The sequence below is a fragment of the Corythoichthys intestinalis genome, chromosome 8 (assembly GCF_030265065.1).
Source record: "Corythoichthys intestinalis isolate RoL2023-P3 chromosome 8, ASM3026506v1, whole genome shotgun sequence".
Lineage (NCBI taxonomy): Eukaryota > Metazoa > Chordata > Actinopteri > Syngnathiformes > Syngnathidae > Corythoichthys > Corythoichthys intestinalis.
The window spans coordinates 51,801,781-51,817,137 of record NC_080402.1 but is presented as its reverse complement, the minus strand read 5'-3'; the positions used below and the strand labels follow the sequence as shown (position 1 = coordinate 51,817,137).

At 38.5% G+C, this 15,357-nt stretch overlaps 1 protein-coding gene across 4 annotated transcripts in view; it reads right to left on the bottom strand.

Annotated features, from left to right (window-relative positions):
• Positions 1 to 256: 256 nt before the first annotated feature.
• Positions 257 to 15,357, bottom strand: part of sh3pxd2aa (SH3 and PX domains 2Aa) — a 183,808-nt gene continuing 168,707 nt past the window's right edge. For 3 of the 4 annotated variants that reach the window (XM_057842412.1, XM_057842413.1, XM_057842414.1), the window contains one exon: positions 257 to 14,119. In XM_057842412.1, coding sequence (XP_057698395.1) covers positions 12,110 to 14,119 — 2,010 coding nt within the window. In that variant the 3' untranslated portion in view covers positions 257 to 12,109. The remainder of the gene's footprint in view (positions 14,120 to 15,357) is intronic. The other variant, XM_057842415.1, reaches the window with a different exon arrangement.

The following is a 15,357-nucleotide window of genomic DNA, read 5'->3' as shown; positions in this document are numbered from 1 at the left end:
CTGCATGGAGGAATGGGCCAAAATACCAGCAACAGTGTGTGAAAAGCTTGTGAAGAGTTACAGAAAACGTTTGGCCTCCGTTATTGCCACCAAAGGGTACATAACAAAGTATAGAAATGAACTTTTGGTATTGACAAAATACTTATTTTCCACCATGATTTGCAAATAATTAAATTATATTATATTGTTATAAATAAATTAAATAATTAAAAATCAAACAATATGATTTTCTGTTTTTTTCCACATTCTGTCTCTCATGGTTTACCCATGTTGACAATTACAGGCCTCTCTAATATATTCAAGTGGGAGAACTTGCACAATTAGTGATTGACTAGATACTTATTTGTCCCGCTGTATATCTACATAGATTATCCAAAATCTGAAAAAAAAGATAAATTTTGAAAGAAATGTAAATTGTTGACACTATTTACATGTCATAATCATGAACTCCAAGAGCTTATTTTCTTTACCTTTCTCTTCTTTACAAGTCCAGTTGTATCACTGCTCTTTCGTATACTGTAACTCACTTACAATCGCTATAATAAAGACAAACATTCCTTTTTGCAAATGTTCTGTAGAGAAAATTAATGTAACATGAAGGAAAGCTGTCTCTTTAGTATCTGCTAGAACACGTTGCCTTGGGTGAGAGACAAAACAGCAAATAAATAATCAAGATAACACATTTAATATTTTCCTTTGGGGCAATGCAAGATACAATGTAAACATGTACAAGATACAAAAAAGGCATAGTGAAATGGCAGATAAGAAAACGGCATTTCCAAAAGGAATGCACTAGTGCAGAATGTTTCCAATTACTGTACAAGGGGCTGATGTTTGTTTCAATTTTATTTCAGTCGTCATCAGAGGGTTAGAAGATACCTAAAACAGGTCAAGTTTGTTGTGCCGTCGCCTGATGACTCACCACGGAATGATTCATTGACATTTACAAATACATTCAGCCTTCAGCCAGTTTGAGGAGCTTCCAAGTAGTAAACAACTAAAACAGCAAAGTAGTCCAACAAAAGGTTGGTGGTAGTTGTTTTTGGTGTTAACAGACATCTTAAATATGTTAATATAATATATAATCAATACGTTGTTATTCTACAAATGTAACAACAATCTCTACAATTCAGATGTCAGTCAATATCAGTCACATTTGACCGCTCACTTCCCCTACTAAAATATAGCAGAAGTTTTATAGGCACCGGAGAACAAGTTACTGTGTCTATGATTTGTTTGGTTGCAGTAATTTGACAGTGGAATTCAGCAGCCAGTTTCATTCCTCAACACAGCCTGCTTTCTGCCTCACATAAAGCTCTTTCTAATGACCGCTTTGATAGCAAATGTATAACTAAGACTGCTAGCTTTACACGGACATGAATCATGCTTAAACATGCTTGTTAATTCCCACCTTTTCCAATAAACAAAATGTTAAAAGACGACCTTATTAAACACTCCAGCCTACATAATTGTAAACTATCACATACACACATACCTTACACTTAATGCAAACATACTATCAACAATTAGACAATTCATCTGATTTCGATCCATTTCAGTCTCATTTCTCAAAAACTTTTCAGCATTGCCAGTTTGCCACATCCTCAGTGGTGATTAAATGCAAGAATTAATTTTCCAATTGCTGCATGGTTGAGGCTCCTACCTTATCTATGCATTCATTTTCATTCATTCTTTTGATGTTTGACTGTTTTTAAGGAGCAATGTTGTAGCGAGAAAGTATCAAATATTTGTCAACAACAACCTATTGAGATTAGTTGGCAAAGTTGACCACTCTCTTACAATACAACAAAATCAACTACCAAATTCAATTATCCATACCACAGTTTCGACCAAAATCCTACCTTCTGAACATTCCTTAACTTTGATCTTCCACTCTTCAAGTCACACCTTCAGTTAAATTGTCTCAATATTCAACATTCTGCACCTGGCTAAAGATATATTTCGTCATCGAATGATTTATTTATTTATTTTTTTTAATGACGATGACGTCACGAGCAAAAACGTGTAGGGGGAGACTAAAACATAACGAGACGGATGTGAGTTTTCGTTTGACGAGACAGAATGAGATGAAAATTCGCCAGTTTCCGTCATAAGTTCACAGTGTGTGAGATTTTCTTATCGTATGTGTAGTCAGCACGTATCATAGCAGTGTTTGGTCGTGTCGCTAATGTGACGTGCTGCGCCCCCCCCCCCGCGTTCCACTGACCGCCGATGAGTAAGCGTGTCGTCAGGTCCTGCTTAGTAAGTTTTGTTTTCTTATCTTGGCTAGATATGCCATGTTGCTTTCGCTTTTAAAGGTCCATGCTGAGTGATCGTCACACACTAAATGTAACTTGTAGCATTAGCATGGCGTTCGCATTTAGCGTGGTGAATCTTAAACTTTTGGAAAACTTTTTACATACAGTTCGTGGCATCCAGGTAAGTTCAATTAATTGAAAATAATGTATGGTTTTCCTCCTGAGTGTGTATTATCATCACGAAGAGGATGTCCTTGTACACTCTACAAATATGTGCGTGTCTGTCATCGTTCATTCGAAATTGTTGGAAAACTTTTATTCATTCATTTATGGACTAAAACTTTTGATATTTACAGACGAGAATGTTTTGAGTAATTGTCGACTAAAACTAAACAAAATTTGTCTGCGTTTTCGTTGACTAAAACTAGACGAAGATGAACACATTTTGAAATGACGAATATATGAATAAAGACTAATCAGTATTTTCGTCCAAAAGATAAGACGAAAATTAAAAGGGCTGCCAAAAACAACACTCGGCTAAAGGCTTTCTGTGTCAAGAAAAGAGAATGGTGTACAGAGCGAGGAGACTGGAATATGTATGCAACTGTCTACCTCAACTGACTGCCTTTCCATTCAGTCATGTACTGTAGATGCACACCCATCACAACTTTAGCTTTCACAGGGGACCAGAATATCAAGCACAAGTATTGCTTTACAAAGCTTTGTCTTAAATAATTAAATTAGGCTTCAATTGGAGCAAAATGGTCAATATCAGAATCTTGGGTTTAAACCGTACAGTGAAGGCCATTTGAAATTGAGCGGTAGTGGTAAAATTGTACAGTAAATGTCAATGGAAACATCCATAATAGTCATGAGAGAAAAAACTGGGGGGGGGGGGCGGGGTGAAATTTTAAATCCCATTCAGGCACAAAGGTGGCGGCTCAGAGCAAGCCCCTGGTACCATGATTCTCCATCTGTGAGATCCAGATGGTAAGAATGTTAGTATCTAAATTAACCAATGGGGTTCCGTCTTATCTTTCTGTCCATTGATAGTTCCAAGAAGGATGAGTAGAGACTCATATTTACTATTATGTAAAGTACACCAAGGTACAAGAACATGAAAAGTCAAATACAATTGCTTTGGTCCAATGGACATGTTTTTTTTTTCATGAGATGATTCATCAGATTTCACGATCCAATTAGAAAAACACTTGAGTCCAAATTTTGTGAGGCATTTTTCTTTTAAAATTCTTAACCCTTAAGGTGCCAGCGTCAATTTTTATCTCAATGGATGAATGATCATTTTCATCAGAGGGTGAATATTCCTCTTCAAAATCAGCCATTTTTTGACGAAGTACAACGGTAAAAAATTCTATCGACTTTGTAAGTTTCCTTGGTAGAATTCTAATACAGCTAGAGATGTCCCGATCGCATATTTTTGCGTACGAGTCACCTGATTTTAAGAATCTGCCGATACAGAGTCCTGATCCGATACTGAAAATATTTTATTGTTTTTTTTGTCATTTTGAGCAAAAGTTCGAAACATTTTACTGTCCCAACGTGCTACCTTCATGATACGAATTAATTTTAAAGAAGAATAACGCAGAAAAAGGCTTGTCTCTATTAAATGCTTCGATGAGTGAGTCCACTCAAATCCACTCACGGTGCTGAGAACAGCCTCTCACTTACAAAATGAGTTGCCACGTCACACATATGCAAGTTTAACGATGATTGACAAATTTGTGCCTTTGAACGTTGAGCTACCAAGCTTCTCTGGCAAGATCAAAGCTGCAAACCTGTCGATCATCGTTAACTTAAAGTACCAAACGCAAGCTGGACAGTTTGGCCACATTGCTTAGGAGGGAGGGCGAGAGGCTGTGGCACTCTACGAGCATGTTGCAGAAAAATGAATATATATATATTTTTTAAAATTAAAAACCCAATCCTTTTCACCAGATTCAAATTCTCCGAAAAGTGATGCGATCAGCCCGATTTCCGATCACGTGATTGGAGCAGGACATCCGTAACTACAACTACCGCGTGAAAACACACTCGTAAAAGACGCTCGGGTTGAATTGGCAGATGTCTGCCATCTTTTGGTGCAAAGTAGTAACTACATGAGGCACCATATCTGCAGCTCTGGCTTGTTATTGTTTTACTTGTTGCAGTTTTGCAACTTTGGCGCTTAAAGAGTTAAAATATTTATTTTGTGTTTTGATTGGATAAAAATTAGGACTTAAGTGTTTTTATTGGACAGCGACAGTTGTCTCTTCGAGATAATAACAGATATGACATGCTTGAACCCATTGGAAAAGCCCACGAATGGTTGTTGATAAGTAATACCTAAAGCAAACTTCATACTATATTCTTCTAGACCTGTAATCATTTGATTTTAACAATGCACCACATCTTATTATTAGAGGTCGACCGATATATGGACTTTTTTCCAACATCGGTCCATTGACAGAGAAAATAAGCTGATTAAAAAAAACATGATTTTGATCCGGCATCCACGTGGGCAACGGTGGCCGCCGCTGACTGACGGTAGGAACCCGGAAGGACCCTGCAGCATGCTTGAAGGCAGCCTGCTATAGGAAGCTTCAGGTTTGCCTGTGTTGTAAATATTCTAAGGTTTTTTTTTTTAATCTTGCATGAGAGAATATGCAATGTTGCTTCAGCCTTTAAAGGTGGTTACTGAATGATCCAGAGACTTTTTATGTCACTTGTAGCATTCGCCAAGCTTTAGCATGGCGAGCATCCTCTTAAACTCTCACTTGTTTAGATTTCGTCGTGACATCCTGGTGGGTTTAATTGTTGGAAAATATTGTGCTGTTGTTGCGGAGTGTGTATAATCATGAAAAGAAGTGCTGCATTCGTTGGTTTGGTAGCACAATACCGAATTAATCCTTTAAGTATCAAAACATCATTGTAAATTTGAAGCTGTTGATGCAGTTTTTTTTCATTGTCTTTCGTAACATATACATGCTTGAAAAAAAAGTTTATTGGTCTCAAATATCGTTTTACAAAATCGGAATTGGATATCGGCTGATTTTTTTTTTTTGAGATATTGGTATTGGCATCAGCATTTGAAAATCCCATATCGGTCGACCTCTACTTATTATTGCACATTTTCTCTTGGGCGTGTAATTTGGAAAGAAAAAAAATACAATGACATAAAACAGTTCCCTTGCAATCAACCAAGTAAATCCAGCTTGATAAAAAAAAAAGACAAAACATTATATAATGTAAACTACTTGATTAGTCAAAAAAGTGATGCACATTTACATAATGCCTTTGTCTTGTGATGCTCCCTGATAAGAAGAGATATGTTTTGAATCTTTAGTCTATGAATTATTTTTTTTAGAAAATACTACTGTATTTAACCATGAATATCAAGACATCACTGCAACGTCTTATTGTTTTGCAATTATTATGATTCATGTTTAAACTGTGTAATGAAGCTGATTGTCAAAATGATAAGCTTCGAAGTTGTTGACAATAAATATACTTCAAGCAGGCATTATGTAAAATACAACAAAGATGAAGGAAGTGCTCATGATTTTGTTGAAGCTGCAGCTCACAGCATAAGAACAAAACGGTCTTAAAGATTAAAAAGGCCAAATAACAGACGCTATGAAAATTTTTAGCTGCACTACGAACAAAGGATGAACTCTGCTCGACAAGTAAGGCAGGAAAAAATACATTCAAATGTTTTTGTTTAATTCACTGACCAGCAGTGCATATCTCATTTCACTGAGGTAGACTGGCTGGTATGTGTAAAATCCTTTTGTAGTGCCTTTCATAGCCACATTTGATCTGTTTGACCATTTTAAAGGAACTACATCTGTACAGTACATTTATTGGCACACTAAATATTTTGTTTCAATCTTCATTTGAGGTGAGAACATAGCAGAGGTGGGTCGTAATGTGTTATATTTACTCAGTTACATTTACTTGAGTACTTTTTGAGAAAAATGTACTTTTAAGAGTAGTTTTCCGAAGCAATACTTTTTACTTTGAGTAGATTTCTGAAGAAGACATGCTACTCTTACTCTGCTACTTTGGGTTACTTTGGACTGGATTTTTATATTAGATTTTACTTCTTTTTTTTTTTTCCAGAGATGCTCAACCAGTTTCACCACTGAGACATCACAATCAGTGTTTTCGTCAACAATGACGATAACGAAAATATTGCGTTGAACAATTTTTTTTCATGACGATGACGACCTAAAAATGTGGGTAAGAAGACTACAACGTAACGAGACGAATGCCAGTTTTCATCTGGCGAGATGACGACGAGACGAAAATACGACATCTTTTGTTTCATGTGTTTACAATGCGTGACCTTTTCATATTGTACGTGGAGCACGTCAGCTTGCATTGTGGCATTATTTGGGTCGTGTCACTCATTTGAGATGTGCTGTGCATCTCACTCCTCACTGGAGTTTAGGATGTGTCTCAAGCTAGGCTGCACTCCATCTTGCATGTTTGAAAACACGGTAAGATTTGCTTTCTTATCTTAGCAAGAGAGACTATGTTGCTTTAGCCTTAAAAGGTCTGTGCTGAGTGAACATCAGATGCTAAATATAACACCTAGCGTACCTTTCACATTAGCATTAGCTTCAGAATGGTGAGCGTCCTTTTAAAAAATTGGATAGTCTAAAGCAGAACCACTTGGTTTTACTGGTCTAGTCTAGAGGATGTTAAACGCTTGGACTTTTTTTTTTTTTTTTTTTTTTACATAAAGTTTGTAGATTCTAGGTAGGTTTAATTTAAAATAATGTACTGCTTTTCCTGCTGAGTGCGTATTATCATAAAGTTGGCGTTGTCCTTGTGTAGACGCTACACTGTGTTCGTCTGTCAATGTTCATTTGAAAATATTGGAAACCTTTATTTATTTTTGGACTGAAACTTTGAATATAAATTTTACATACGAAAATATTTAGAAGAAAGATGAAATTTGTAAAACTAGAGAAAGACAACATTTTGAAATGACAAAAATACGACTAAGAATAAAAAGCATTTTCGTCCAAAAGGCAAAAGTTAAAAGGGCTGGTAAAAACAACACCGGTCGCAACAGTAATCACGACTCCATCATACCAGACTTAAACCTGCCATTCTATAATCACGCCGGCCTGTTCAATCACGTGCCGTTTTTAAAGCGCCGTAAAAAAAATCAAAGGAAATAAAACAGTTCTTATAACTGTGCTGAGGAAAAAAAAATACCATTGTTTAAAAAAAAAAAAAAAAAAAAAAAAACATCTTAAGCAGTTACTCACAATGTTCCTCTTTACTTGTATTCTTTTCACCAAGTACATTTTTACTTGTATTTAAGTATATTTTTTGGATGACCACTTTTACTTTAGTAATATTATTTTGAAGTAACGCTATTCTTACTTGAGTAAAATGTTTGGCTACTCTACCCACCTCTGAAACATATCATTTTTAATTATATTAGATACAGTATATAAAATCATTAAAAATGCTAACTAGTATGAGTGTTTGCTGCATCTTAAAATTAATGCCCAGTAAAAACATGTTTTAAAGTGCACCAATCAACAAAAGAGAACTTCTTTCCTCATTACTGTAATTGTGCAATCACATGTAAATAAAAACAAAACATAACTGGTTTGCCAAAATAGATAACTGCATTATAGCAGGTAAGATCTGTTTTTTTTTCAATTGTATTTCTATTTTAAATATATATATAATACTGTCCAGCAGAAAACATAATAAAAGTTAGCACTGTTCATTAGAAAATGTATTTCAGCAGTCTTGGACATCAGCCAGTTGAGCTTTAAAAACTCTTGGGTGTAGACAGTCTTAAAGAAATGCATTTTTTTTTTTTTTTTTTTTTGGGGGGGGGGGGGGGGTATCATTGATGACATTTTTTGATTGTATGTTAAATGTTCTTAGATCTGGTAAAATGCTTAACAATTGTAATGTAATGATATTAGACATATTTGAGTCTTCCACACTTGACAGTATATTTTGTTTGTTTGGTCATAGTTAACACAAAACTATGTAGAAAGTTTTCAACCCAAATGATATTTTTGGAATTCTAGGAATATTCGTAAAGCAAATCATGAAATTATAGTTATTTTGCTACATAAGGGTGGACAAAAGTAAGTGAATTTTTAATGACCATTTCTGATTTTTCAGAGAATTTGGGTATAAAATGATGAAATCTGTTAGAAATGACTCACTTCTCTTCAAAATGTCTCCATACATAACTGGATATTTTACATTCTACATTTATTGTCAAGTTGTACCAGGTCTTCATGTTTGTTTTTTTCCTTTCAGAAATTGTATTCTTTGTTCGCTATGGAACACTTTATAATATTGTACCATTAATAGAGAAAACATGGTGTGATCAAGTGTTGTTTTTGTCAACGATGACGACAATGAAAATATTTCGTCAACATTTTTTTTCATGCCGATAACTGGATGATAAGGAGCTAAAAACGTGTTTTGGGAGTCTAAAATATAACGAGACGAATGCCAGTTTAGTCTGACGAGACGAAAATGTGCAATAGTTTCCATCACACGTTAATAATGTGTGATATTTTATGCGTAGCCTGCATCGTAGCAGTGTTGGTCGCGTCACCGGTGATGTGCTGCGCCACTCCCGACTCACCAGTGTGTTTTTCTCCAGTCTCCATGCAAGCTTACACACACGGAACAATATGCAATATTGCTTTAGCCTTTAAAGGTCTATGCTGAGTGATCACCACACACTAAATGCACTAAAACCTCATAGCGTTAGCATAGAATTCGCGTTAGAAGGAAGAGCATCCTCTTAAACTCTTGGACAACTTTTTTTACTTAGGCCTACAGTTCCTAGTGTCCAGGTGGATATAATTAATTGAAAATCATGTACTGTGTTCCTGCTGAGTGTGTATTATCACCAAGTTGGCGTTGTCCTTGTAGATAAATCCTACAATATGTGCTCGTCTGTCAATGTTCATTTGAAATATTATTATTCTTGGAGTAAAAATTTTTAATTTTACAGACGAAAACATTTTCAGTCAACGTCAACTAAACTGGACGAAATTATTCTTGAGTTTTCGTCAACAGAAACTAGACGATGACAAATTTTGAGATAAAATGTAACTAAGGGGCCGTTTAGATGGTGAGGCTCCAAGAATTCAACAAATTTCATGTTTGCATTTACAAAGTTCCGTCTTGGTTCCTTCTCTATTCTAACAATGTCGCCATTCCACGACAATGTAGTATTCATGCAAGGCCCTAGAGGGCAGTGCAGTTTTACGAGGTGACAGCCTATTATTCCTTGACAACAACCTCCTCAGCACGCAAGACAACATATCCGCCCACATGAAGCAATGTTGTCCATGCGCTTTTTTCTTTTGCTTCAAAAGGCACAAAAATGAAAAACTAAAATATATTTAATTTAAAAATATTAAAAACAGTCAATTACATCTGCTGTTCTGCCATGTTTGCCGTTTTGAATGTTTACGAGCAGCGACTGCACATGCCCAAAGTGACGTGTGCGAGTGCTGACGTCATCGGAGCGAGAGCGTTTTATTCATGTTTGCGGAGCAGTGTTGTTTTCGTCAAAGATGACGATTACCCAAATGTTTCGTCAACGAACAATTTTTTCATGACGATGACGTCACGATGACGCGTTGAAAACCTCTTGGTAACTCACGATACGATACGATTTGCGATACAAAGCTCACGATAACGATGATCTGACGATATGGCGATACAACAATTATCGATAAATTGGTCAGGAAATCATTCTAGGATATTCTACAAACAACTAATAAACAGAAAAACAAGCTTCTGCTGTGAATTGGAATGAGTTATCGCTATCAGACGTCCGATCCATTTGAACTGGGAGGGGTGGCCCCTCCCACTTCAAACGGATTGAACGTCTATGGCCTTCAGTGGCAGCCAATGCCAGGCAATGAGGTCATTTGGGGCTATTTAAGCTCATTTACCTGCTGATTTTCAGTTACTTCCTGTTGATTTTGGGGTATTTTACGTGTCACTTCCTGTTTATTTTGAGTCACAGAACAAGAAGTGACCTGGAAATCACCCAAATGAATTGGCAGTGACTCAAACCCAACAGGAAATGACCTGTAGATGCCCTGAAAATCCGACAGACGACTGTGAATGCTCTGGTTTTGAATGAACGAACTTTCCCAGTCTAAATGGATTCGGCGTCGTGCACCGTCAACGCAGCCTTAGAGTTAACTGAGACACTATTATGGTGGAAGATTTTGGTATCAACTTGTTGGTTACTTTTATTTATTTATTTTTTTTTTAGACATTGACACCTTTTTAAAACGATATCTCGATTCTTGGCAGGTGCATATCGATAACCTTTTGTGATAAAGTATCACGATATACTGTACCACCATTTCGATATTTTCTCACACCCCTATTGAAAACGTGTCTTTGGAGAGTAAAGCATAACGAGATGAATGCCAGTTGTTGTCTGATGACACGCGAACGAGATGAAAATTCTGTTTCCGTCATAAATTCACAATGTGTGATATTTTCTTATTGTATGTGTAGTTAGAATGCATTTAGCAGTGTTTGGTTGTGTCAGTCATGTGACTTGTTTAAAAGTTTGCGTCTTCCCTTCTGTTTTAGCAGTCACCATGTCAACGCAAGGTCATTCCGTAACACAATTGTTGCGTCTTGGTTCACACCATCACCATGTAAACAGCACATAAGACTAATAAGTATGATCGTCCAAAAGACAAGACGAAAATTAAAAGAGCTGCCAAAAACAACACTGGTGTGATCACATTTTGAGCTGAATAAAACTTGAAATCAAACATATTCACTTATTCCACTACATTTCCAGTCCCTTTTTTTCTAATGCATTCTCAAAACAGCTGTATAATCAAGTGAAAGATGAACTATACAGTAATTGGAACCAACAGTATACTGTACTAAAAAAATATTAATCATTTCTGAAATACCGTAATTATTTTTCTTCATGGAATAATTATTTTTCTTCAAGATATGAACTGCCCCCCCATAAACGTGGTTTGTTCTCCGAGCCCGCTTATAACTTATTAATTCACTCGTAACTTTATGTAATATGTTTTTTTTTTTTTTTTTTTTAATAAATCTGGGCTAAACCATTTGGAATCAAAACGGAACTGATGATAGCAAAACAATAGTTTGTGACTAAACGCATGAGACGTTTCATTAAATTTTATGAAAAGGCATTCATTATACATCATAAGCTGTTGTCACAAGAGAGCAGAAATAATTATCTAAGGAAGACATCAACCCAAGACAAACACAAACATACAAAATAAGAAACAAATATGTGATGTTATTTTTTTGCCTGATTTAGGTGATGATGTAATTCTTAGCCAGTTAAACACACCTGTCTTCATTCTGAGTCCTAACCAATTAACACTGAAGATCAAAACCAGTAGTTTCAGCTTAATGTTGGAGCCAGTAAATTGTGGATTTCATCGATTTATGGCACATTAACAACATTTTGAGGGTGCAACAGTTTTCCATCCACCATTTAGTAGTTCTATTTAATGAAATACAAAAGGCACTTATCACCCATCACAGCCTGTGATGTAAATTTATAAAACCCCTTTTCAAAGTATTTGAAGGTGGTCCTTTTCAAATATGGCCAGTTTCACTTTCTCTCACAGATAAAATACTTTACACTCCTTTATGTACTGTATATGCTTTAGTAAACCAGCACTTAATGTGTCTTTCTGTCCCAGATTACACTGAAATTTCTCTAACTGCAAAATTCAAGGACATATTGCTTGTGGGAGACTGTGGGTAACATTCTTAAGGAATGATGTCAGCCACTTCCTCAGGGACATCAGAGAGAAAAGGTTTTATTTTTTCCGCTCAAGGTAGTTGGATGGGACCCAGCCTTTACGGGGAAGCAAGCTATCCTGTACCTGGCAGTACCACCAACCATTGGGGTTTCTCTCTAAAACCTCCAGACAAGTGCCCTCGGTGAAACCCATAGTCTCTTCATCGCCACGGTAATCGGCAATGGACACGTACACATCCCTGCCAAGGTTATTTTTGATCAGCTGGCTCTTCTCTATGGGTTTGGGACGGACCGTGGAAACGGGGATACCATTGCGTTGGGTAAATCTGCCAAGGGGATCCTGGACATTGCTTGAGCTGAATCCACTCACAGAGGAACCCAAGTTAGGGCGCTCGGCTGGTCTCGTCTGACTTTCCACCACCACGTGTGGACGCACTGTGCTGAATGAGGCATTTCGACGGACACCGAGTGTGGCAGAACCAGAGCCATAGTGATCGCTCCTTCCGAGCGAGTCGTTTCGTCTCAGAGATCCCGTCATATAATGAGTATCCTTAGCTGGCTGTGTCGATGTTACAAACACAGACTGAGGTCTCACTGCCACTTGGCGTACCCCATTCCTCAGCCGCACACTTCCATTAACCATCCCAGATGGCTTAGAGAAGCCACCGGGAGGCTTGGACGGGATTGGCGGAGTGTTTCTTCTCAATCCTTGTTGCTGCGGCATCACACCCTGAATATTGATGTTATTTAAAGCCATGACCTGCTTTTCGTTTTTCTCAAGACTGTTGGACTTACTACCACTGCTATCTTGTCCATCTGATTCCCGCTTAGCAGTATCACTGATTCGCTTGACAGGTTCCAGAAAGTATGAGGGAGCCCAACCCTCCTCGGAGCCACAGCGCACGTACCACCAACCACTCTCTTGCTTCTCCAGAACCTCGACATCCACCCCCGCTGGAAAGCTGATCTCAGAGTCTTGTATTTTCTTGTAGGCATCCAGGGAGCGGTAGAGGGTCAATCCCTCTATGTCTGAGTCGACATAGCCAGTTTTGGAGTAAACAGAAGAAATATCTGATGTACTGCGTGAAATAGATTCCTCAGATGTTAGAATCGATACTGCCTCAGTATCTTCTCCGCGAGACGGCTTGGCTCCGTGTCGTAAGTGACTTGTAGGTTTCAGCTGGCGTCTCAGGGAGCCAATGTCCATCCTCTCAGGACTGTGAGGTTCTGATTTAGTCAGGAGAGGTTTTGGTCTGACGGAGGGCTTCGGTCTAGTGGAGGGGCTCTGACCTATTCTCTGCTCCACATCCTGGTTAATGCCTTTCTTAGAGCCTCGATTCGATTCATCTGATGAGGAATGGGGACTGTTCTCCTGGGACCGGAAGTGAATGTCTCTGTGTCTACCGAGAGTCTGACTTCTCCTATTCATCTCGGGGGTCATTGTCTTTATGGGGTGACCAGGCACTGGTGAAGAACCAGAAGGTTTCCGTGGAACTGTAGAGGAATGGTAGGTCTTTGGAGAATTTGGCTCACTGGAAACTTTGGGTGTTTGTCGTTCAATCCCACTACTAGTGCGAAAGCCATCATTTTCATAAATTGATTCCTCTTTAGCAACTTCTTCAACAGATCTAAATGACGCCCTTCGATTAGCGGAAACTGGTGATTCTTTGCAGACCGGTCGGGATGCTTTACTCGAAGGTGGGGAACTGCGGTACTTGTTGCTGACTATGTTGCTAATCTTAATTTCTAGTGAATGCTCATCTTTGAGCAAATCTATATCCGAGTCACCTTCGCAACCAATTGCAGGAACATCATATTCAGGTTCCTCATACACAGAACATTTAAGAGAGTCAGTAATTTTAGGAGTGGATGTGGTAGGAGGGGGACCTTCTTCGGAATCGTTCTTTTTCACAGGTGGCGCCGGAGGTGGGACTTTGGGCCTCGTCAGTGTGCTGGTTCGACGGCTGAGGTTGGGCTTCTTGCGTTTGTCGATATAGGAACATGGTGCCCAGCCCTCCATCTCGCCGATCTGCACATACCACCAACCTCCAGGGTTCTTCTCTATTACCTACAAAAAAAAAAAAAATTAAAAAGCTGCATAATTAAATTTGCTTTAGATACCTTTCTATCTATTAATGAGGGCATTGTATGAGCCCTATTTTCGAGGATGGCGCCCATGTGGTCTGGCATGAAAGGAGTAGGTATTTTTTCATGGTGGCGCAGCCTAGCCTGGAACTCCAGACTCACCACTGTTCCAGCTATAGAGTCTGGGACCCAGCTCCTTATTGGCCTCTCGAGCCCGAACGAAACCGTCTGTGCAATCAGATTCGTTTATTTGCGTGACGTGTTCTTAATGAGCAACGACACTCTTGCGCGTCGGAAGTCGTCTCCACAACAACACAGATGGTGGACGGAAGAGCTGAGAATATGTTCCTAACCGCGGTAAATTCAGTTTAAATGACCAAAAACACATCATGTCGCTAAAACTAACAGTCTGTCTCGCGCTATTCATGTTGAATAAACTTCTCCGTTCTCCTCATATGTTTACGTCCTCGCGCTAGAGTTTGTCGCTTTACCAACGTCATGTACACCCGTCGCCGATTGGTCCACTTCGCTGTCTGTTTGCTGTGGCCTGCTCTGCCCTGGGAATTTCATCCGCTCAACAGTCGCCAGACTCTATAGCTGGAACAGCGGTGAGTCTGGAGTTCTAGGCTAGGCGCAGCCCAAACCACACTTATCAGTCTGCATGAATATAAGACCCCACGGAAACTCCGGTATTGTACATCTCGATTCTATCGCTATTTTGTCAAAGCTCTAAAAAGAATAGCAATTTTACTTTGTATTTTAGTGTCACCCTAAGATTTCATTGCACAACAAGGCTTCAGCATGTGCGCTTGTTTGGAGGACGAAGGCCGAGACTCCACCCCTGCAGATGTCTCGCCTACCTGCCCAAATAACCCATATATGGGCGTCATTAAGGGGAATCTTACACTTAACCGAATTTGGTTAAATTATTATTGATTTTTGAAAAAATTGTGCATTTTTCTATTTTCAGTTTTGGCCAATTATTTTTTGGGGGTGTATCTAATCCTGTCGCGATATGCAATAGATCCATTTATTGCACGGTTAATAAAAATGAGGGCGGTATTTTTCCCCGATGCGATTTATCGCCACGTGCATACATTTGTACATGCGTGTGTATGCGTGTTCTGCGTGCACTCGGCATACATGAGTGTTGATTGCATGACACTCCAGTTCCTTCCACAGATGTTTATTGGTCATCAACACGTCGTAGGTTTAAGGCTC